The sequence below is a fragment of the Pan troglodytes genome, chromosome 10 (assembly GCF_028858775.2).
Source record: "Pan troglodytes isolate AG18354 chromosome 10, NHGRI_mPanTro3-v2.0_pri, whole genome shotgun sequence".
In the NCBI taxonomy this organism is placed as follows: domain Eukaryota; kingdom Metazoa; phylum Chordata; class Mammalia; order Primates; family Hominidae; genus Pan; species Pan troglodytes.
The window spans coordinates 62,675,668-62,697,184 of NC_072408.2; the positions used below are offsets into that span (position 1 = coordinate 62,675,668).

General features: G+C 39.5%; 1 protein-coding gene across 2 annotated transcripts in view; it reads left to right on the forward strand.

Moving 5' to 3' along the window:
- Nucleotides 1-16,646, forward strand: part of PKP2 (plakophilin 2) — a 105,640-nt gene extending 88,994 nt beyond the window's left edge. The window contains exons 10-13 of one of the 2 annotated variants that reach the window (XM_016923663.3): nucleotides 4,829-4,982; nucleotides 11,096-11,285; nucleotides 14,660-14,747; nucleotides 14,899-16,646. In XM_016923663.3, the coding sequence (XP_016779152.1) occupies nucleotides 4,829-4,982; nucleotides 11,096-11,285; nucleotides 14,660-14,747; nucleotides 14,899-14,967 (501 nt within the window). In that variant the 3' untranslated portion in view covers nucleotides 14,968-16,646. The remainder of the gene's footprint in view (nucleotides 1-4,828; nucleotides 4,983-11,095; nucleotides 11,286-14,659; nucleotides 14,748-14,898) is intronic. The other variant, XM_054664359.2, reaches the window with a different exon arrangement.
- The last annotated feature ends 4,871 nt before the right edge of the window (nucleotides 16,647-21,517 follow it).

The following is a 21,517-nucleotide window of genomic DNA, read 5'->3' on the forward strand; positions in this document are numbered from 1 at the left end:
TGGAGGAAAATTTACCAAGCAAATGGAAAACAGAAAAAAGCAAGGGTTGCAATCCTAGTTCTGACAAAACAGACTTTACACCAACAAAGATCAAAAAAAGACAAAGAAGGGCATTATATAATGGTAAAGGGTTCAATTCAACAAGAAGAGTTAACTCAGCTCTGGATCAAGCGGACCTGATAGATATCTACAGAACTCTCCACCAAAAAACAACAGAATATTCATTCTTCTTCTCACCCTACAGCACTTACTCAAAACTTGTTCACATAATCAGAAGTAAAACACTCCTTAGCAAATGCAAAAGAACCGAAATCATAAGAAACCATCTCTCAGACAACGGTGCAACCAAATTAGAACTCAAGATTAAGAAATTCACTCAAAACCACACAAGTACATAGAAATTGAACAGCCTGCTCCTGAATTACTTGTGGATAAATAACGAAATTAAGGCAGAAGTCAAGAAGTTGTTTGAAATTAATGAGAACAAAGAGACAGTGTACCAGAATCTCTGGGACACAGCTAAAGCAGTGTTAAGAGGGAAATTTGTAACACTAAATGCCCAGATCAATAAGCTAGAAAGATCTCAAGGTATCAACCTAACATCACAACTAAAAGAACTAGAAAACCAGAGCAAACAAACCCCAAGGCAAGAAATAGCCAAGATCAGAGTGGAACTGAAGGAGATACAGACACACACACACACACACAAACCCTTCAAAAAATCAACAAATTCAGGAGCTGTTTTTTTGAAAAAAATTAATAAGATGATCTACTAGCTAGACTAATAGAAAAGAGAGAAGAATCAAATAACACAATCAGAAATGATAAGTGGGATATCACCACTGACCCCACAGAAATACATACAACCATCAGAGAATACTATGAATACCTCTATGCACATAAACTAGAAAATCTAGAAAAACATGGATAAACTCCTGGATGCATACACCTTCCCAAGACTGAACCAAGAAGAAATCGAATCCCTTAGTAGACCAATAATGAGTTCTAAAATTGAGGTAGTAGCAAATAGCCTACCAACCACAAAAAACCCAGGACCAGACAGATTTACAGCTGAATTCTGCCAGAGGTACAAAGAGCGGGTACCATTTCTACTGAAACTGTTCCAAAAAATTGAAAAAGAGGGACTCCTCCCTAACTGATTGTATGAGACCAGCATCATCCTGATACCAAAACCTGGCAGAGATACAACAAAAAAAGAAAACTTCAGACCAATATCCATGGTGAACATAGATACAAAAATCCTTAGTAAAATACCGGCAGACTGAATCTAGCAGCATATCAAAAAGCTTATCCACCACTATCAAGTGGGTTTCATCCCCAGGATGCAAGGTTGGTTCAACATTCGCAAATCAATAAACGTGATTCATCACATAAACAGAACTACAGACAAAAACCACATGATCTCAATAGATGCAGAAAAGGCCTTTGATAAAATTCGACATCGCTTCATGGTAAAAGCTCTCAATAAACTACTGCCCAAAGTAATTTATAGATTCAATGCTATCCCCATTAGACTACCATTGACATTCTTCACAGAATTGGAAAAAACTATTTTAAAATTCATATGGAATTGAAAAAGAGCCGAATAGCCAAGACAGTCCTAAGCAAAAAGATCAAAGCTAGAGGCATCATGCTACCTGACTTCAAACTGTATTACAGGGCTACCATAACCAAAACAGCATGGCACTGGTACAAAAAGCAGACACATAGACCAATGGAATTGAATAGAGAACTCAGAAATTAAGACTGCACACCTACAACAATCTGATCTTCAACAAACCTGACAAAAGCAAGCAATGGGGAAAGGATTCCCTATTTAATAAACGGTGCTGGGAGAACTGGCTAGTCATATGCAGAAAATTGAAACTGGACCCCTTCTTCGTACCTTATACAAAAATTAACTCAAGATGGATTAAAGACTTAAATGTAAAACCCAAAACTATAAAAACCCTAGAAGAAAATCTAGGCAATACTATTCAGGACATAGGCACTGGCAAAGATTTCATGACAAAAACACCAAAAGCAATAGCAATGAAAGCAAAAATTGACAAATGGGATGCAATCAAACTAAAGAGCTTCTGCACAGCAAAAGAAACTATCATCAGAGTGAACAGACAACCTACAAAATGGGAGAAAATGTTTACAATCTATCTTCCTGACAAAGGTCTAATATCCAGAGTCTATAAGGAACCTAAACAAATTTACAAGACAAAAAAAAAAAAACCCCATTAAAAAGTGGACAAAGGACATGAACAGACTCTTCTCAAAAGAAGACGTACATGTGGTTAACAAACGTGAAAAAAAGCTCAACATCACTGATCATTAGAAAAATGCAAATCAAAACCACAGTGAGATACCATCTCATGCCAGTCAGAATGGTGATTATTAAAAAGTCAAAAAAACAACAGATGCTGGCAAGGTTGCAGAGAAAAAAGAATGCTTTTCCACCATTGGTGGGAGTGCAAATTAGTTCAACCATTGTGGAGAACAGTGTGGTGCTTTCTCAAAGATCTAGAGGCAGAAATACCATTTGACCCAGCAATCCCATTATTGGGTATATACCCAAAGGAATATAAATCGTTCTCTTATAAAGATACATGCATGTGTATGTTCATTGCAGCACTATTCACAATAGCAAAGACATGGAATCAACCCAAATGCCCACCAGTGATAGATTGAATAAAGAAAATGTCATACATACACACCATGGAATACTGTGCAGCCATGAAAAGGAACGAGATCATGTCCTTTGCAGGGACATGGATGGAGCTGGAAGCTGTTATCCTTGGCAAACTAATGTAGGAACAGAAAGCCAAGTACCACGTGGCCTCACTTATAAGTGGGAGCTGAACAATGGGAACACATGGATACTTGGTGGGGAACTACACACACTGGGGCCTGTTGGGGGATGAGGGAGAGCATCACCGGAAGAATAGCTAATGGGCGCTGGGCTTAATACCTAGGTGATGGGATGATCTGTGCAGCAAACCACCATGGTACACATTAACCTGTCTAACAAACCTACACATCCTACACATGTACCCCTGAGCTTAAAAGTTGAAGGAAAAAAAGCCATTGTTAATGAGGCAGATGACTCTAGAGGCAACATTTTGCAAAACCATCCAACAGAATGCCTCCTCATCCCTAAAGGACCCAGTTCCTGGTCCCTCAATTGCTTTTCATGTTTCTTCTCACCTGAAAACAAAAAATACAGTGGACAGTAACCTTTCCATCAAAACACAGCATGGTAGAGACGGAAAGCCTGCCGTTGTCTGTTGCTGTCTAACAGCTGAGACAGGTATTCTGGTGATGCTACTGTGCTTCTTAGTTACCTGAACACATTATTTTTTTAACTGTATTAATGGCATATCATATTTTTAACTGTTAAGTACATGTGTAAGTGTAAGAAAATGATTGCTTATCAGTAGTACATGAATTCAGAGTCAGGAATAATGGTGATGCCAGACAACCACAGATTGTCCACATGGGTGGCTGAGTTAGTGACACCTTTGCTTTCCAGTGGCTCCTCGTATATAAACTATTTCATGCACAGAATTATTACAAATATTGGATAAAATGACCTCTAGGCTATGAGCATAAGGTGCATATGAAAGATAAATGAATTTCATATTTAGACTTGGTTCTCATCCCCAAGATATTTCATTATATATTTGCAAATATTCCAAAATCTGAAAAAAACCAAAACACTTCTGGTCTCAAGCATTTCAGTGAAGGGATATTCAATCTGTATGGCTAAATTCTACCAAAAGAAGAGATTACTTGTATTACACAAATAGCTAAAGGAGATAGAAAAAGATTAAATACTACCCAACTAACTTAATGATGTTAGTATAACCTTGATTCTAAAAGTGAAAAGGGTAGGACAAGAAAAGGAAGAGGGAAATCCATTTTATTTATAAACACAGATGGAAAAAATGTTAATAACCTAATTAAATCCAACATTGCATTGCATTTGTTTGTTTGTTTGTTTGTTTAGACACTGTCACTCTGTCACCCAGGCTGAGCACAGTGGCATGATCTTGGCTCTCTGCAACCTCTGTCTCCCAGGTTCAAGCGATTCTCCTGCCCCAGCCTCTTGAGTAGCTGGGACTACAGGCACGTGCCACCACGCCTGGCTAATATTTTTGTATTTTTTAGTAAAGACAGGGTTTCACCATGTTGGCCAGGCTGGTCTTGAACTCCTGGCCTCAGGTGATCAGCCAGCTTTGGCCTCCCAAAGTGCTGGGATTACAGGTGTGAGCCACCACACCCGGCCCCAAGATTGCATTTAAAAGTACTGAATAAACAGGTTTTTATCTAGTAATTGACTTGAAAACTTAATAAGAGTTTAAAGAAAATACCTTTAGACTAGTTCCATCACAGTTCTAATTTTTAAAACATCTTCGGCTGGGCATGGTGGTTCACACCTGTAATCCCAACACTTTAGGAGGCTGAGGCAGGTGGATCACCTGAGTCAGGAGTTCGAGACCAGCCTGGCCAACATGGTGAAACACCATCTCTACTAAAATTCCAAAAAATTAGCTGGGCGTGGTGGCACACACCTGTAATCCCAGCTAGTCTGGAGGCTGAGGCAGGAGAATCACTTGAACCTGGGAGGTGGAGGTTGTGGTGAGCTGAGATCACACCACTGCACTCCAGCCTGAATGACAGAGAGAGACTTTGTCTCAAAATAAATAAATAAGATAAAAATAAAACATCTTCATCAACCTCTGGTAATCTACAGAAAACTTAATGTTATCGTGAAATCAAATACAATAGCACTTATAGGATATGTCTCACAAAACAGATGCCGACATCAGTGGCTCAGACAGTTGTCCAGAAGGAAAGTGGCCTGCAGCACACCCGAAAGATGCTGCATGTTGGTGACCCAAGTGTGAAAAAGACAGCCATCTCGCTGCTGAGGAATCTGTCCCGGAATCTTTCTCTGCAGAATGAAATTGGTGAGTCGGTATAAGTATCTATGTGTAATATGTACATGCTGAAGATACAATGCAATGAAATGTTGTCTGTATCACCTCCCGTTCACAAAGATGCACTGGAAATGGGAGTAAGGAGTAGGTGATAAACCGGCCTGCCTTTTGTGCCACCAGATATCACAAACAGGCTTTCTCAGTGGATCTCACCAGAGATTTTTTTTAAATATCCAACATTTAAAAAAAAATTACTACAAAAGAGAAATTTTAGAGCATACTAATAATTAACAAGATAAGTAATATTGTTGATATTTTTCACTGGGTGGCACCCTCAGTCACACCATCCAATGAAGTCTTTCTAATCCATATAGTTGTCTTTCAGAATGTTCTCTCTGTGGCTCTCTTAAGCACCACAATTCTAGAACATGTGAAAAACACATATAGTGGTGGTTTACTTTAGTAGTTTGGCAGTGTGTTGGACTATTAAAAAAATGGATAAACAGATAATCACAATAAAAAGACAAGGAGTCACTGAATATAGCAAATTTGGCATGGATTTTTTTTGAGTAACTGTGATGAGACATATTTTGCCTTTGACTGTATTATTGACAGAGATGATAACGGTATTACATTATCAAATAACATAATTTTTTATTTGTTTGCTTATACCAAGAAGTATGTGATAAATGTTTGTTGTATCTAGTAGAAAATTACAAAATGAGATGATAGAAAGATAATGCTAAAATTAAACATGCTTCATAATGCTCTGTAATCGGTCGTTTCTAACAACTCAAATTCGGTTTTTCACGTTTCACAAAAATTATAAACAATATTTTGCCTGTTTTAATGGATTAAATTTTTAAATATGCACATATATAGCCCCAGAGATATTAAAGGCTGTTTTAGTAATGTCCTTTTCAAAGCCAGCCAGCAGCACATTTGACAGGAGGTTTTATGCAATGGCTTCATGCTCATTCTAAGTAGAGATAGCCTGGAACATTCTCAGTGAATCTGAAAGAGACCTCGCCATAGGCACTCTCAGAATTATTAAAATCCTCTCCCCATGGTCTTTTGTGCTGAACTTCAATAGCGGTGTATTATCCTTTCCCTTTTTTGTTCTTTTCCCAAATGAAAAATTGACTCCATCTTTAAAACACCACCAAGGTAAATAACAGCACTATACACATTAAGCATGTACCTTCAGGGCAGAAATGCTGTTGGCCTCAGGTTCTGCAGTCCCCTAAATGTCGGGAAGGTATAGCTGTAGCCACATGGTTTATATTAGAGGATTCTGTTGATAAACTTCACTTTAAGGATAACAGAGAAAAGAGGCTTCAGCAAGATAAATGCTATTTTAAAATTCCAGATTGGCTTCATGTCAAATATATAAGTAAAAGGACTTCTCTTAATTCAGAATTTTAATAGCAAGAAATAAGTGAAAGTCAGCTTGAACACATGCTTTGTGTTTCTCATGAGAGCTTTCTAAGCCAGGTAACTTTCCCTGTTCTCACCTGCAATAAAGTTGTTATGTTTTACTTACATCTAGAGAAATAAACTTGAAACTTACATTTTCTCAAAAACTTAAAGACAGGCAATGGAGCATGGTAACAGAATAACAGATTTCACACAGAAAACATGGGTTTGTATCTCACAGTGCTATTTTGCCAGTCAAGGCCTTTCATTCTGTAGTTTAACTTACTAAAAGGAGGGAGACTTCTGATAATAGCATCCACTGAGAGCTTACCACATGCGCAGTACTGCAATACAATTAACATGCATTGACTCGTTCCCTCAGAACAACCCTGTGACATAGACATTATTATCCCACATTGCAACTTAGGGAAAAACAAATAGAGACATTAAGTAGCTTGCTCAGGCTATAGAGCTGTAAAGTAGCAGAACCAGGACTGAAACTACAGCACTCTGGCTTTAGATGAACGCTGAGCTCTCCACAGTATGCTGTGTGCTTGAACCACAGTCAAAAGGAAAGTGTTCAGGCCTGTGAGCAAAAGATATGTCTTACCTGTCAATCAGGTCCAGGTATTATGATGACATATCATTCAGTGCCTTTTATTGAGTACTTGTCCATTTCAGGAATAATGATCAACGCTGTAAACACAGAAATAAGTAAGATAATTGGCTTCAAGGAACCCACAGCCTCATCTGAAGTTGAGACAGTCACACAATTCATTACTATCAGTATCATAGAGAGAGAAATGTGCTTCAAGATGCCACATGAACACAGATGAAGGCACACAATAAAATTAGGCAGTATTTGTTAATTCCTGATAAACACAACACGTATTCGGAAGCTGTGGGGATCAGCAAAAGCAAAAGATGCATGCTCTCTATCTTTTAAGAAGAGTCTAAAGTGGTTAGAGGAAAACATACATGAAAATAACTATTACAAAAAGTTTAAGCACAAGTTCACATTGACCAAAATATGTACCATAGGACAAGTTCCAGTGGATTTATCAAATATTAACACCTTTTAAAAATTTTCAATAGATTTTTGGGTACAGGTGGTGTTCAGTTACATGCAAAAGTTATTTAGTGATTATTTCTGAAATGTTGGTGCACGTGTCACCTGAGCAGTGTACACTGTACCCAATGTGTAGTCTTTTATCCCTCACCCCTTCCTACCTTTCCCCCAAGTCCCCAAAATCCATTATATAACTCTTATTCCTTTGCATCCTCATAGCTTAGCTCTCACTTATAAGTGAGAACATCCAATATTTGGTTTTCCATTCCTGAGTTATTTCACTTAGAATAGTGGTCTCTAATTCCATCCAATTTGCCGCAAAGGCCATTATGTCTTTCTTTTTAATGGCTGAGTAGTATTCCATGGTGTGTATATACCACATTTCCTGTATCCACTCGTTGGTTGATGGGCATTTAGGTTGGCTCCATATTTTGCAATTGTGAATTGTGCTGCTATAAACATGCATGTACAAGTGTCTTTTTCATATAATGACTTCTTTTCCTTTGGGTAGATACCCAGTAGTGGTATTGCTGGATCAAATGGTAGTTCTACTTTTAGTTCTTTAAGGAATCTCTATACTGTTTTCCATAGTGGTTGTACTAGTTTACATTCCCACCAGCAGTGTAGAAGTGTTCCCTTTTCACCATATCCATGCCAACATCTATTAAATTTTGATTTTTAAATTATGGTCATTCTTGCAGGAGTAAGGTGGTATCTCATTGTGCTTTTAATTTGCATTTCCATGATAATTAGTGATGTTGAGCATTTTTTCATATGTATGAGGCATATCAAAAAATTTTTCGTATGCCATTTGTATATCTTCTTTTGAGAATTGTCTATTCATGTCCTTAGCCCACTTTTTGATGGAATTATTTGGCTTTTTTCTTGCTTTTTTGAGTTCCTTGTAGATTCTGGATATTAGTCCTTTGTCGAATGCAGTTTGTGAATATTTTCTCCCACTCTGTGGGGTGTCTGTTTACTCTGCTGATTATTTATTTTGCTGTGCAGAAGCTTTTTAGTTTAATTGGATCCCATTTACTTATTTTTGGTTTTGTTGCATTTGCTTTTGGGTTCTTGGTCATGAACTCTTTGCCTAAGCCAATGTCTAGAAGAGTTTTTCCAGTGTTATCTTCTAGAATTTTTATGGTTTCAGGTCTCAGATTTAATCTTTGATCCATCTTGAGTTGGTTTTTGTATAAAGTGAGAGATGAGGATCCAGCTTTATTCTTTTACATGTGGCTTGCCAATTATCCCAGCATCATTTGTTGAATATGTTGAATAGGGTGGCCTTTCCCCACTTAATGTTTTTGTTTGCTTTGTCAAAGATCAGTTGGCTGTAAGTATTTTGCTTTATTTCTGGGTTTTCTATTCTATTCCATTGGTCTATGTATCTTTTTTATTTTCTATAGCCTAATTGTGAAAGTGGCATGTCTATTTTTTTAATACCTTTCTTGTTAGTACGAAAAAAAAAGCCAAACTCGAAACTTATAACCAAGAAGTTATATACATAGTAGAAAAGTACATTTAAAATAGTTTATTTCTCTTTTTAAAATAGTAGGCCAGGCGCAGTGGCTCACGCCTGTAATCCCAGCACTTTGGGAGGCTGAGGCGGGCAGATCACCTGAGGTCAGGAGTTCGAGACCAGCCTCAACATGGAGAAACCCCATCTCTACTGAAAAAAAAAAAAATACAAAAAATTAGCCGGGCATGGTGGTGCGTACCTGTAATCCTAGCTACTCGGGAGGCCGAGGCAGGAGAATTGCTTGAACCTGGGAGGCGGAGGTTGCAGTGAGATGAGATCACGCCATTGCACTCCAGCCTGGGCAACAAGAGCGAAACTCCATCTCCAAAAAAAAAAAAAAAAAAACAAGAGTAGTATTACTTATGTATTGGAAAAACCTTGGGAAGCAAAGATTATTTGTTTATTATTTATTTACTATTTAATTTTACTTTTTAAAATAGAGACGGGGTCTCATTATATTTTCCAGACTGGTCTCAAACTCCTGGGCTCAAGTGATCCTCCTGTCTCGGCCTTCTAAAGTGCTGGGATTACAGACATGAGCTACCTTGCCTGGCCTTAAAAATGATTTTAGCTTGGCCAGGCACGGTAGCTCACGCTTCTAATCCCAGCACTTTGGGAGGCCCAGGCGGGCGGATCACAAGGTCAGGAGATCAAGACCATCCTGGCTAACAAGGTGAAACCCCGTCTCTACTAAAAATACAAAAAAATTAGCCCAGTGTGGTGGGGGGCACCTGTAATCCCAGCTACTCAGGAGGCTGAGGCAGGAGAATGGCATGAACCCGGGAGGCGGAGCTTGCAGAGAGCCGAGATCGCGCCACTGCACTCCAGCCTGGGTGACAGAGCAAGACTCTGTTTCAAAAAAAAAAAAAGATTTTAGTTCACTATTAATATTGTTGTAGAAAAACAGCTCCTATTAACATTTTTCCTCAGGTTTCTTACGTGGGTTTTTTGGTAATAGTATGTATTCTTTTTTTTTTTTTTTTTTTTTGAGACAGGGTCTCTCTCTGTTGCCCAGGCTGGAGAATAGTGGCGTGATCTCTGCCCACTGCAACTTCTGCCTCCCAAGCTCAAGCAATTCTTGTGCCTCAGCCTCCTGAGTAGCAGTGACTACAGGCACAGGCATGTGCCACTACGCCCAGCTAATTTTTGTATTTTTAATAGAGACAGGGTTTCACCATGTTGGCCAGGCTGGTCTTGAACTCCTGACCTTAAGTGATCCACCCACCTCAGCCTCCCAAAGTGCTGGGATTACAGGTGTGAGCCACCGAACCTGGCCAATAATATTATGTATTATTTATATAAATATACTGATTTTTCACATACACTATTAACATAATTATTTTCTTTTTATTATACATGCTTCATAGATAGGTTTTGTGATGAATAATAGTCTTTGCAGGTGTGTTTTAGTTAATCATAGTCCTATTATAAGGATATTCAGGCTTTTTAGTTTTTCAGTTACATGTAGTACTGTCATAAAGATCTTTGTAGAAAGCTTTTTTCATTTTCAAAGTGATATTTTTAAGATGGATTCCTAGACATGGAATTACCGAATTGAAGAAGATGAAAATGTTTTAAGGTCTTGACATTTCTGCCAAATTACACTCTGAAAAGATTTTCAATATACTGAGCACAGAGTATCCTCTTTTCAAATATTTTTAAAAATTTGTTATTAGGGAAATTACATCTTTCCATGTGTTGTTAACCAGCTGTGTTTCTTTTTAAGAAAGTTCTTGGCCGGGCGCAGTGTCTCACGCCTGTAATCCCAGCACTTTGGGAGGCCGAGGCTGGCGGATCACGAGGTCAGGAGATCGAGACCATCCTGGCTAACACGGTGAAACTCCGTCTCTACTGAAAATAAAAAAAAATAAAAAAATAAAAAAATTAGCCAGGCGTGGTGGCGGGTGCCTGTAGTCCCAACTACTCGGGAGGCTGAGGCAGGAGAATGGCATGAACCCAGGAGGCAGAGCTTGCAGTGAGCCAAGATGGCGCCACTGCACTCCAGCCTGGGCAACAGAGCAAGATTCCGTCTCAAAAAAAAAAAAAAGAATGTTCTTCACCCAAAATATATTGGGATCTTGGGATTAAGAAACAATCTTTTTAATTAAGTGTTTTTTTTTTTTTTTCATTTTGTAGCCAAAGAAACTCTCCCTGATTTGGTTTCCATCATTCCTGACACAGTCCCGAGTACTGACCTTCTCATTGAAACTACAGCCTCTGCCTGTTACACATTGAACAACATAATCCAAAACAGTTACCAGAATGCACGTGACCTTCTAAACACCGGGGGCATCCAGAAAATTATGGCCATTAGTGCAGGCGATGCGTAAGTCCTTCAGCTTCTGCCCATCAGCTGCCTCCCTTTCCCCTCACCAGCCTGTGTGTAAATAATCCGGTTGTGAATGTGCGGTCATGACCATCATGTGCAACATGGCGGCAAACAGGATGTAAAGCCAGGCCAGATCATCTGGTCAGCTCTCAGTGATCAGCCAAGGAAAGAACTGAATCCACCACACCACATGCTTGTCCCTTCTCTTCTAAAGTATCAAGAGAGGGTCAGACTCCAGAACTTCTCTTGGTTGTGCATTCCAGCATTGTATTGGCCTAATGAATTAGTTTCCCAAAGCCACAGCTGTGATTTAATAACAGCAGAATGTAGGCAAAGCAGGAGTCCTCTGAATAGGCAAGTGCCCTTTTCCTCACTTCCATCTTAGGAGGGGACGTCACACCAGGTGGCTTAGAAGAAGCAGTGATGGGCTGGGCACAGTGGCTCATGCCTGTAATCCCAGCACTTTGGGAGGCCCAAGCAGATGGATCACTTGAGGTCAGAAGTTCGAGACCAGCCTGGCCGACATGGCAAAACCCTGTCTCTAGTAAAAATACAAAAATTAGCTGGGTGTGGTGTTGCGTGTCTGTAATTCTAGCTACTTGGAAGACTGAGGTTTGAGAATCACTTGAGCCCAGGAGGCAGAGGTTGCAATGAGCCGTGATCGTGCCACTGCACTCCAGCCTGGTTGACAGAGTGAGATTCTGTCTCAAAAAAGAAAAAAAAAAAAAGCAGCAGCAGCAGTGATGACACAGGAGAAGCAGTCAGGGGGTAGCCTGATGAAAAAGTCTTGCTTTCACAGTTTTTTCTCTGTCTTATCTCTTCTGCATCTTACTCCCTTTTGATAATAGAAGGTCCAATGCACGTCATTCCACATCCGTGTTCCTGTTTTCAACTTTTCCCTATTAAAAAAAAAAAGGAGGAGAATGAAAAACCTTGTATAACCAAATTATTTACTATTAGTTAATTTAGAGTGATGAGATTGGAAAGGGGCATGAAGATTATCTTTTTCTCTTTATACAATTCTGAATTGTTTGACTTATTACAAATAGATATGTTACTTTTGTAAATAACCAAACAAGAAAAGAAATGGCTATGATAGCCTAGTTTTAATGAGTTACAAAGCAGATGACTTCACCTGTACTGAAGAAATGTGTGCTTGGCTGTACAGGGATGTACATGTTACCTCTACTACAGCCCCACCCAATTTAGGCCCCTTCTGCTCTGCAGCCCCACTCTGCAGTGCACACAAGGAAGGAAGACTGCATTTAGAGTCAGATTAAAACAAGCCCTGAGCACTGGCTGGAGTGTCAGTTCCCCAAGAATATTCACCCATCCCCAGAGGCTGGCAGATAGTATTAGAGTTGCTCAGTCTTTGTGGAAAGAGTGAATTACTGCTGCAAAACAGAAATGACTTTTCTTCCAAATAGTCATCCAAACTTCCAAGCAAATCACCGTAAGATAGTATGATGCTCATTATTCGAGTATTCAGACATAACAATTGTTGCACATGGCAATATGCAATTACTTTTGGAAACTTCTGGTAGCTTAGCAAGATAAGGGGTGAGCTACTCTGTTACTTGTTTATTTCCGAGTGTCCACTTGTGAGTCCTCACATGCCCTGTCTCAAAAACAAAAGTTAACAAGGAGCTTCTTGCCAGTGGTGTCTGCTGCTCTTTCCTTACTAGAGTGTTATATATCTGACCTACCGTTTGTGGACTAGCCTGGGAACTAATTATCATTTATAACATTACATCTTTGAATAAAAGAGTACCAAGTATCAAACAACCAACTTATAAACAAATATTATGAATATAACAGCCTTGCAATTTAATAACTTTTTACAGTTTTGAATATTAGAGACCCATCACTTTGATGGATTTATTTGCCCTTCAGTTATTACCAAGTGATTCTGAAAAGTCCAGGGGTTACTAACAAGTGCTGATTTGACTGCTCCTCCCTGCCAGGCTAGTATGGAGGAGAAAGACTTTTCACTCTTGAAGGAACACACCATGCTCTTCTCCGTACATCTTTGCACTCTCTGGTTTTGGTTTTATGTTTACAAATGCCTATGATTTGGGGGGAAAAAGAATCTTTGTTTAAGAAAAAAAATCAGCCATGTGCTAATCAGGTGATAGAAGAGAAAGAGATCTAAGGCGGCACTGATCTAAGCCAGAGGTGGGACATTTAGGATAAAGTTAAAAGCAGAACATGGGCTGGGCACAGTGGCTCACATCTGTAATCCCAGCACTATGAGAGGCCGAGGCAGGCGGATCATGAAGTCAGGAGATCGAGACCACCCTGGCTAACACAGTGAAACCCCATCTCTACTAAAAATACAAAAAATTAGCCTGGCGTGGTGGCATGCGCCTGTAGTCCCAGCTACTTCAGAGGCTGAGGCAGGAGAATCGCTTGAACCTGGGAGACGGAGGTTGCAGTGAGCCGAGATCGCGCCACTGCACTCCAGCCTCAAAAAAAAAAAAAAAAGCAGAATATGAAATACTAAGTACAGTTCAAATGCAGTGGTGACTTTGATTTATAGCAAGAACAAGTTTTCCATTTGCTCTATATGGAAACGTAAAGAGATTTTGAAACTGCTTTAACAAGGGCTGCCACAAGAATTTCTTTTATTGACTTGAAAAATTACTTTACTCCTACATTCATGATGTCACAAAATCGTATGTATTTTTCAGTCATGGTTTCATGCATTTTTATTCTATAAACATACATTATAAGTATACAAATATAGATTATATTCTATAAATAATTCAAGGATTTATAACATATCTAAAGATACATTCCTTATAAATATCAGGGATTTTTCTGTATAAATTACTTGTTTGTTTATTATTATTATTATTATTTTGAGATGGAGTCTAGCTTTGTCACCAGGCTGGAGTGCAGTGGCGTGATCTCGGCTCACTGCAACCTCCGCCTCCCGGGTTCAAGTGATTCTCCTGCCTCAGCCTCCCAAGTAGCTGGGATTACAGGCACACACCGCCACGCCCAGCTAGATTTTGTATTTTTAGTACAGACAGGGTTTCACCATGTTGGCCAGGATGGTCTGACCTCGTGATCTACCCACCTCAGCCTCCCAAAAGTGCTGGGATTACAGGCGTGAGCCACCCCACCTGGCCTATAAACTATTTATTTATTAGCACTGTGCTAGTGGTTTAAAAAGAAAACAAAAACAGATATGGTCCCCGCCTTGCAGAGCTTGCTGCCTAATTGTCTGGTCACCGAGTGGCCTGACTTCATGGATGGCTGCTGGGGAGTAGCAGTTGAGGAGCGAAGAGGTCTTACAGAACACCCACAGGCAGCATCCAGAAGCCTCACTCATTCTCCCTGATCTCAGAATGTCCTTTTCTTTTCAGCTATGCCTCCAACAAAGCAAGTAAAGCTGCTTCCGTCCTTCTGTATTCTCTGTGGGCACACACGGAACTGCATCATGCCTACAAGAAGGTAAGAACATGAACAAGGAATGTGTCATAGTTAACAGAGCCAGGTAATATTGGCCCACTTGACTTGACCCTGGGAAGAAATCACTAAAAAACTGCATTTTCTTGTGTGCCACTTTTGTTACCTTTCACGTTTCTGTTTGCTTATTCCAAAGGCTCAGTTTAAGAAGACAGATTTTGTCAACAGCCGGACTGCCAAAGCCTACCACTCCCTTAAAGACTGAGGAAAATGACAAAGTATTCTCGGCTGCAAAAATCCCCAAAGGAAAACACCTATTTTTCTACTACCCAGCCCAAGAAACCTCAAAAGCATGCCTTGTTTCTATCCTTTTCTATTTCCGTGGTCCCCTGAATCCAGAAAACAAATAGAACATAATTTTATGAGTCTTCCAGAAGACCTTTGCAAGTTTGCCACCAGTAGATACCGGCCACAGGCTCGACAAATAGTGGTCTTTGTTATTAGGGCTTATGGTACATGGCTTCCTGGAATCAAAATGTGAATTCATGTGGAAGGGACATTAATCCAATAAATAAGGAAAGAAGCTGTTGCATTACTGGGATTTTAAAAGTTTGATTTACATTTATATTCCTTTTCCGGTTCCCATGTTTTGTCACTCATGTGCACATTGCTTCGCCATTGGGCCTCCAGTGTATTGTTCTGCAGTGTTGAAACAGAATGGAAATGACAAGAAATATCTGCAGTTATCCAGGAGAAAGTATAATGGCAAAATTATTGGTTTCTTTCTTTACTTTGTGCTTGTTTTTAATCCCCTTGGGTTTTTTTTCTCTGATTTTTAAATAAACTTAGGAAATTTAGATTACAGAGTATGCATGACTGTAAGAAAAAGAAATTGAGAGGAAGTGATCATAGCAAATTAAAGAAGTCTTTTCCTCCCAGAACTTAAAGTAAAATAAAAAATAAATAAATAAATAAAATCTTTTCCACAGAGAAAGGCAACTGTGATGATAAAATTTAACGTTCCCCCAAACACTGAGTCAATGAGATTTTTCTCAGGAGATACTTTACCTATAACAACACCGTTAAATCCAAATCTCTTCTAAACGATGGCATTCTATGTAATGCCTTTCCTGGACTTTTTTGGCCACTGCCCTGGACTAGTGAAAGAATGGACTCTATCTTTATCTGCAAGAGGAACTAAGGCCTTCTATCAGACTGCCTGGCCAGCCTGGGGCACTGAAAATACGGCTCATGTTAATGAGTTACATTATCAGCCAGCCCAGCCTTGCCCACCATTTAAGAAATATCACAGAGCCACTAGATCTCATATGATCTTCTTCAAGCCATTATTTTAACTCAAGAAAACTCTAGAGAAGAAAAGTGAAGAAGTCATGTTGAAGAAGATGTAAGAATGTGTCAAGACCATCCAGAAATGATATGAGAAATACTGATATTTTAAATGGTGACATCATCCAGTGAAATGAATCTACATTACATGTTGTTTTAACTGTGCTATGATTAAAACCATTCATATAGACTTAGTCTTTACAACTACTATTCTGTTATTTTTTTTTTTAATCTGACAACATTTGTCCTAAGTAAGATAAGCAAAAAAACTCTTCAACTCCTTTTGGCAAGAAAACTGTAACAGAAAATAAATTTTGAATGTGTACTTAAGTCTTTATTATATTTGAAACAATTTTTTTTCAATTTTAAAAGCTGAATGAAGACAACTTAGGTTACTAACCTAGTTCAAAATGAAATTATTTAGATACCAATTTTTAAAATACTGGAGAGAATTGATATGTCTTTTTCCAGAGTTCTGATGATAAGCATTTGGAGTGCATTTATTCCTCCAGATAATAAATGTGTGTTCAGAACTTTTTGTGTTTTTTAAGGCATTAATAAAGCCTTCGATAATATTAAATACAAAATGAGACCAAAGTAGTGTTGCTTGCATTGGTGTCTGTGTATATCTGGTTTATTTGTGTATCTTGGAATATATGGTATGATTGACATAAAATTTGAGGATTTAACCTTGTAAACTTCAATTACTAAGGGTTTGATACTTTGTAATTAGTTATATTTTCCCCCTAATTAAAATCCTAAATTTTTACCAAGAGACATTTCCTGTAAGAATGGTGGGACTAGATGGTGACCATAAAAATGAAGACACATGCAGACGTGTTAGCTGTGGTTAGATTTTAGTATATTATTGGGTGATTCTGTGACTGTGAAAAGACAGACTACGTTTGATTTCCATGTTCTGCTTTGTCCACTCTGTTTGCAAACACCTCACTAATTTACAATTTGTGAACACCTCTCAGAGAGGTTCTTCTGTGAATGAACAGTTTTGATCACAGGTCTATACATAAATGTGTTTGTTTTCCTATGTGTCCCAGACAGGGCCCATGCCTTCAGAGAAACTAATGGGCAAAGCTGGGCCTTTTTGTTTATTTGTGTTTATTTGTTCCAAAGGGCTGCTCTCTGTCAAGAATTCTTAATGGTCTTCTGGAATGAAGGGGGTTGCTGCCCTAGATTTCCATCACTGGAAACGTTTGTGTAGATCTGATGGCAATAACCAAAGGGTTATCTGATAAAATAGAGAGGGGATTAACATGTCAAGTGGGAGAATAAGCAGCAGGACTAGATAAACCACTGTAAAACCAATTTAATCACCTTCTGAAGAAGCAATTTCTTAGAAGAAAACAGGAGATGGGAGATATATATATATATATACACACACACATACGTTTATATATAGACACCTACATATATATATGTGTGTGTGTATGTGTATGTGTGCCTATATACTATAGTTATAAAATGAGATTTCCCCTAAATAAAATGTCTAATGAACTTACTGCTTTGGAATAAGGAGGACTTCAGTATGTGTGTACATTGAACAAAATTGCAGAAGAAGCCTCAAATCACAGAATCTCAGGATTAAGAGGGAATTTAGAAGGCATTTGGTCAAATCCTCCTCAAAGTATCATCTTGCATGAAAAAGATTCAGTTCTTATTAATGTGACAGAAAAGAAAAACATACAGTCATACACTCAACTAATGCTCAACATGACCATATAACTGGCTCTTTTCAAGACTCACTGTTGGATTAAAGTATTTCTTGTGGGAGGGAAAATAGATAAGGGAGCAAACTTTTCAAAATAAAATTCTGCTTTAAGTTTCATGTTTTAGTTTATAGTGATACTGACAGTTTCATCACTTATGAAGTAAATGTTAACCTTTGAAGGACTATAAGAAAAACTCTTTGTGATATGATGTTCAGGAAAGAGCTCAAAAATCCCAAGCATTGGCATAAGAATTGTTGAAAATATGAGCAGAAGGGAAAGTGCCCTGAAGGCCCTAGTCTGGGAGACTCAGTGAAAGGATCCAGCAGTCCTTAGCCTGAGAAGGGTGTTGTGTCACCTCTCTGTACATATTTGAAAGCCCACTGTAGAGAAGATGATAGGCTTGTTCTGGCATAACACAGAGGATGAAACCAGGATCAATAGGGGGAGGCTGTTATGAGACTAGCTTTGATAGGGTAATAGTGGACATATATTGAGTACTTCTCACAGCCTCATGAAATCATCCTTTTCTTTTTCTTTTTCTTTTTTTTCTTTTTTTTTTGGGGACAGAGTCTCGCTCTGTGGCCCAGGCTTGAGTGTAGTGGTGCCATCTCGGCTCACTGCAAGCTCCGCCCCCCAGGTTCAAGCAATTCTCCTGCCTCGGCCTCCCAAGTAGCTGGGACTACAGGCACATGCTACCACACCTGGGGAATTTTTTCTATTTTTAGTAGAGACAAGGTTTCACCTCGTCTTGATCTCCTGATCTCGTGATCCACCCCACTCAGGCTCCCAAAGTGCTGGGATTACAGGTGTGTGCCACCACACCCGGCCTACTTTTTAACATTTTAAAAAGCATGAGAAAGAAAACCTCGAAGCAGACAGAGGTTAAGTCATAGCTGGAAAGTACAGAGGGGCTTTGTGAACCTAGATGGTTTGGCTCCTCTCTGGGAGTCCCCTGTGAACCAAGAATGAACAATCCATGTCTCCGTGCTGGTGAACAGTGGAGGTCTCTTTGGCTTTGCTATCTTTAGAGAGTAAAGAGTTCAGTATGACATCATGGTTAAGAGGGCTCGTTCTAGAACAGCCAGCCTGCGCTCAAATTGTGGTTTCTCCACTTATTAGCTGAGGCACATCTCTTATTCTCACTGAGCCTCAGCTTTCCTTATCTGTAATGTGTGAGTGACAGTAGGATTTACCTCATTGGGTTGTTTTGAGGGTTAACTGTGTTAATAAATACAAAGCATTTGAAACAGTGCCTAATAGTATCTACTCAATAAATGCTGATACGGTTTGGCTGTGTGTCCCCACCCAAATCTCATCTCAAATTATAATCCCCACATGTTGAGGGAGGGACCAGGTGGGAGGTGATTGGATCATATTGGATCATAAGGGTGGTTTCCCTCATCCTGTTCTGCTGATAGTGAGTTCTCATGAGATCTGATGGTTTTATAAGGCAGTTTTCCCTGCTCTTACTTGCTCTCTCTCGCCTGCCACCATGTAAGACATGCCTCTTCCCCTTCCACCATGATTGTAAGTTTCCTGAGGCTCCCCCAGCCATGTGGAACTGTGAGTCAATCAAACCTCTTTCCTTTAAAAATTTCCCAGTCTCAGGTATTTCTTGATAGCGGTGTGAAAACAAACTAATACAAATGCTAAATAATTACTTGCAATTTCCTGGTTTGGAGGTCTTTGCTTTTCATTTTAAGTTCATCTCTTGTGAATTTCTCTTTGTGGATATGGCTGGTTCAGTTAAAAGCCCCAATAGAAGGCCAGGTAGAAATGAGGAAAACAAATATGGCCCAGGCAAGTGACTCTGAATGTCCGTTCTTCAGAAAGTGAGTCCTTTGTGGGTAGTTAAGTGTTACATGAAAAAATAAGTATGTTCTTTATGAAAAAAGCATAGTTATACAAAGATCAAAAGATTCTTGACCATGGCATGACTTCTCAGAATGCCATGAGTGCACTGTAATTGTAAAATCTCCAAGGAGGGACGGCTTATGCTGCATGTCAGAGACCTGTTCTTTGAAGCTATAAGCCCTTTTTTTCTTAGACAACTCTTGAAGCTATGCCGCTGCTGTAAACTCTGACCAACATCCACCTGTGCCATACACAAGAGGGCAAGGGGTGTTTATCTGGCTCTCAGTACAGTTCATCAAGCTCCAAACATTCCACCTTCACAGAGCCATGTCCAAAGGCCAGAAAAATAAACCTTTCTTGAGCCCTTTTTTATAAGTAAATTTTTCTAGAAATCTCCATCAAACATCTTTTATTTCTTATTGCCCAGAATTGCATTGCACATCATTCCTAAGCCAGTTTCTGGTGAGAAAAGTGCAACTACTATGCCTTTAAGCCAATTACATTTCACCGAAGGCTGGACCTACCTTCCCTGAGGCTCATGGAGGGTTTTACTGAGCAAGGGGGGAAAAAATGGCTGTAGACTAGTCAGCCAACATTGATAACTGGATGTAGTTCAGAGAGATACTCAATGAAGGAATAATTCAACTTTTTTTTTAGCAAATTGATTTCACCTGGCCTATAAGAGAACCTTGGTTTTTCAAACCCTGCAGGTGTGTCTACTGTAAGTTTTTCTACTATGATTGTTGTGTTGCATTTAGGACCCAGTCCATGAAAATCTGTGGGTAAAGAATGATGGGCAAGCTAGGAACTGCAGTTAGCCCAGTGATTTCAGGGAGAGTAATAAAAGTGATGCTCAGTTTTACAACAGGGAGTGGAAAAGTCATTTCAGAAGCTATGGTGCCTCTTTTTCATTCTCTCCTTTGCTTGACCTCCACCATTTCTCACCTTTAAGTTGTAATTATGGACCCAAAGTTGTACTTTCATTGACAGAATCATTCTGAAAGAAAGTCGGCCTGCGCCTGAGGTTGTTGGATAGTCTAGTTTCCCCACTGAGACATCAGCCCTGGCAGTGTAGCCCAGTGGAGAGAACGTGAATTTGAATTCTGACTTTGTCTCTGGGTGTGTGACTCTGCAGGTAACTTTAATTTTCTGGGTGTCCATTTTACCTCAGTTCTTCGTAGGATTGTTAAGGGAATAAAATGAGATGATGTTGTCAAAATGTCTGCCACCTGGGCACTCAAGAAAAGGTAACCATTACTTCCTCTTGTAGATCTGGCTGCCACCCAGGGACCCCCAGGCTTCAACATCTGCCTCCTGCCTCTTCCCCCCACCCCTGACCCTACCACTACCACCACCCGTTTTATTCCCATGCTTTCCACCGGGTCCTAGGGATCATCTTCGAGCAGAAAGCAAATTCCACAGTGGCAAAACAGGAAATGATGAGGGGGTGGGGGAAATGTACCTGCAGAATCTCCTCATTCCCAGCAGCCTCTCCTCACGGCTCCAGGTTTCAATCACTTCTCTTGCTGATCTGTTATTCACAACGGCACAGTTCCTTGACCTCCCCATTTCCACACCAAACCCCATCCTTCTGGAGAACTCAAATCAGGGGAGCCTTCCAGGGACACAAAGTGAGAGGACTCCCCTTCTTGCTGCTAGGGTTGCAGCAGAAGACAATGTGGTCTCGCTAACCCAGGTGGAAATAATATGTTTTCCTAGTTTTAAAACAGCATCTGTACTACCCAGGGTAAATAATGGATTAGGTCAGCCCAATAGTAATAATTGATTTACTTTTCTGGAAAAAAAAAATTTTTTTTGGAAGATAACTTGGAGCCAACCATGTTTTCTGTTCATATGAAAGTCAGATGTGGCAAAGACTCTCATTGC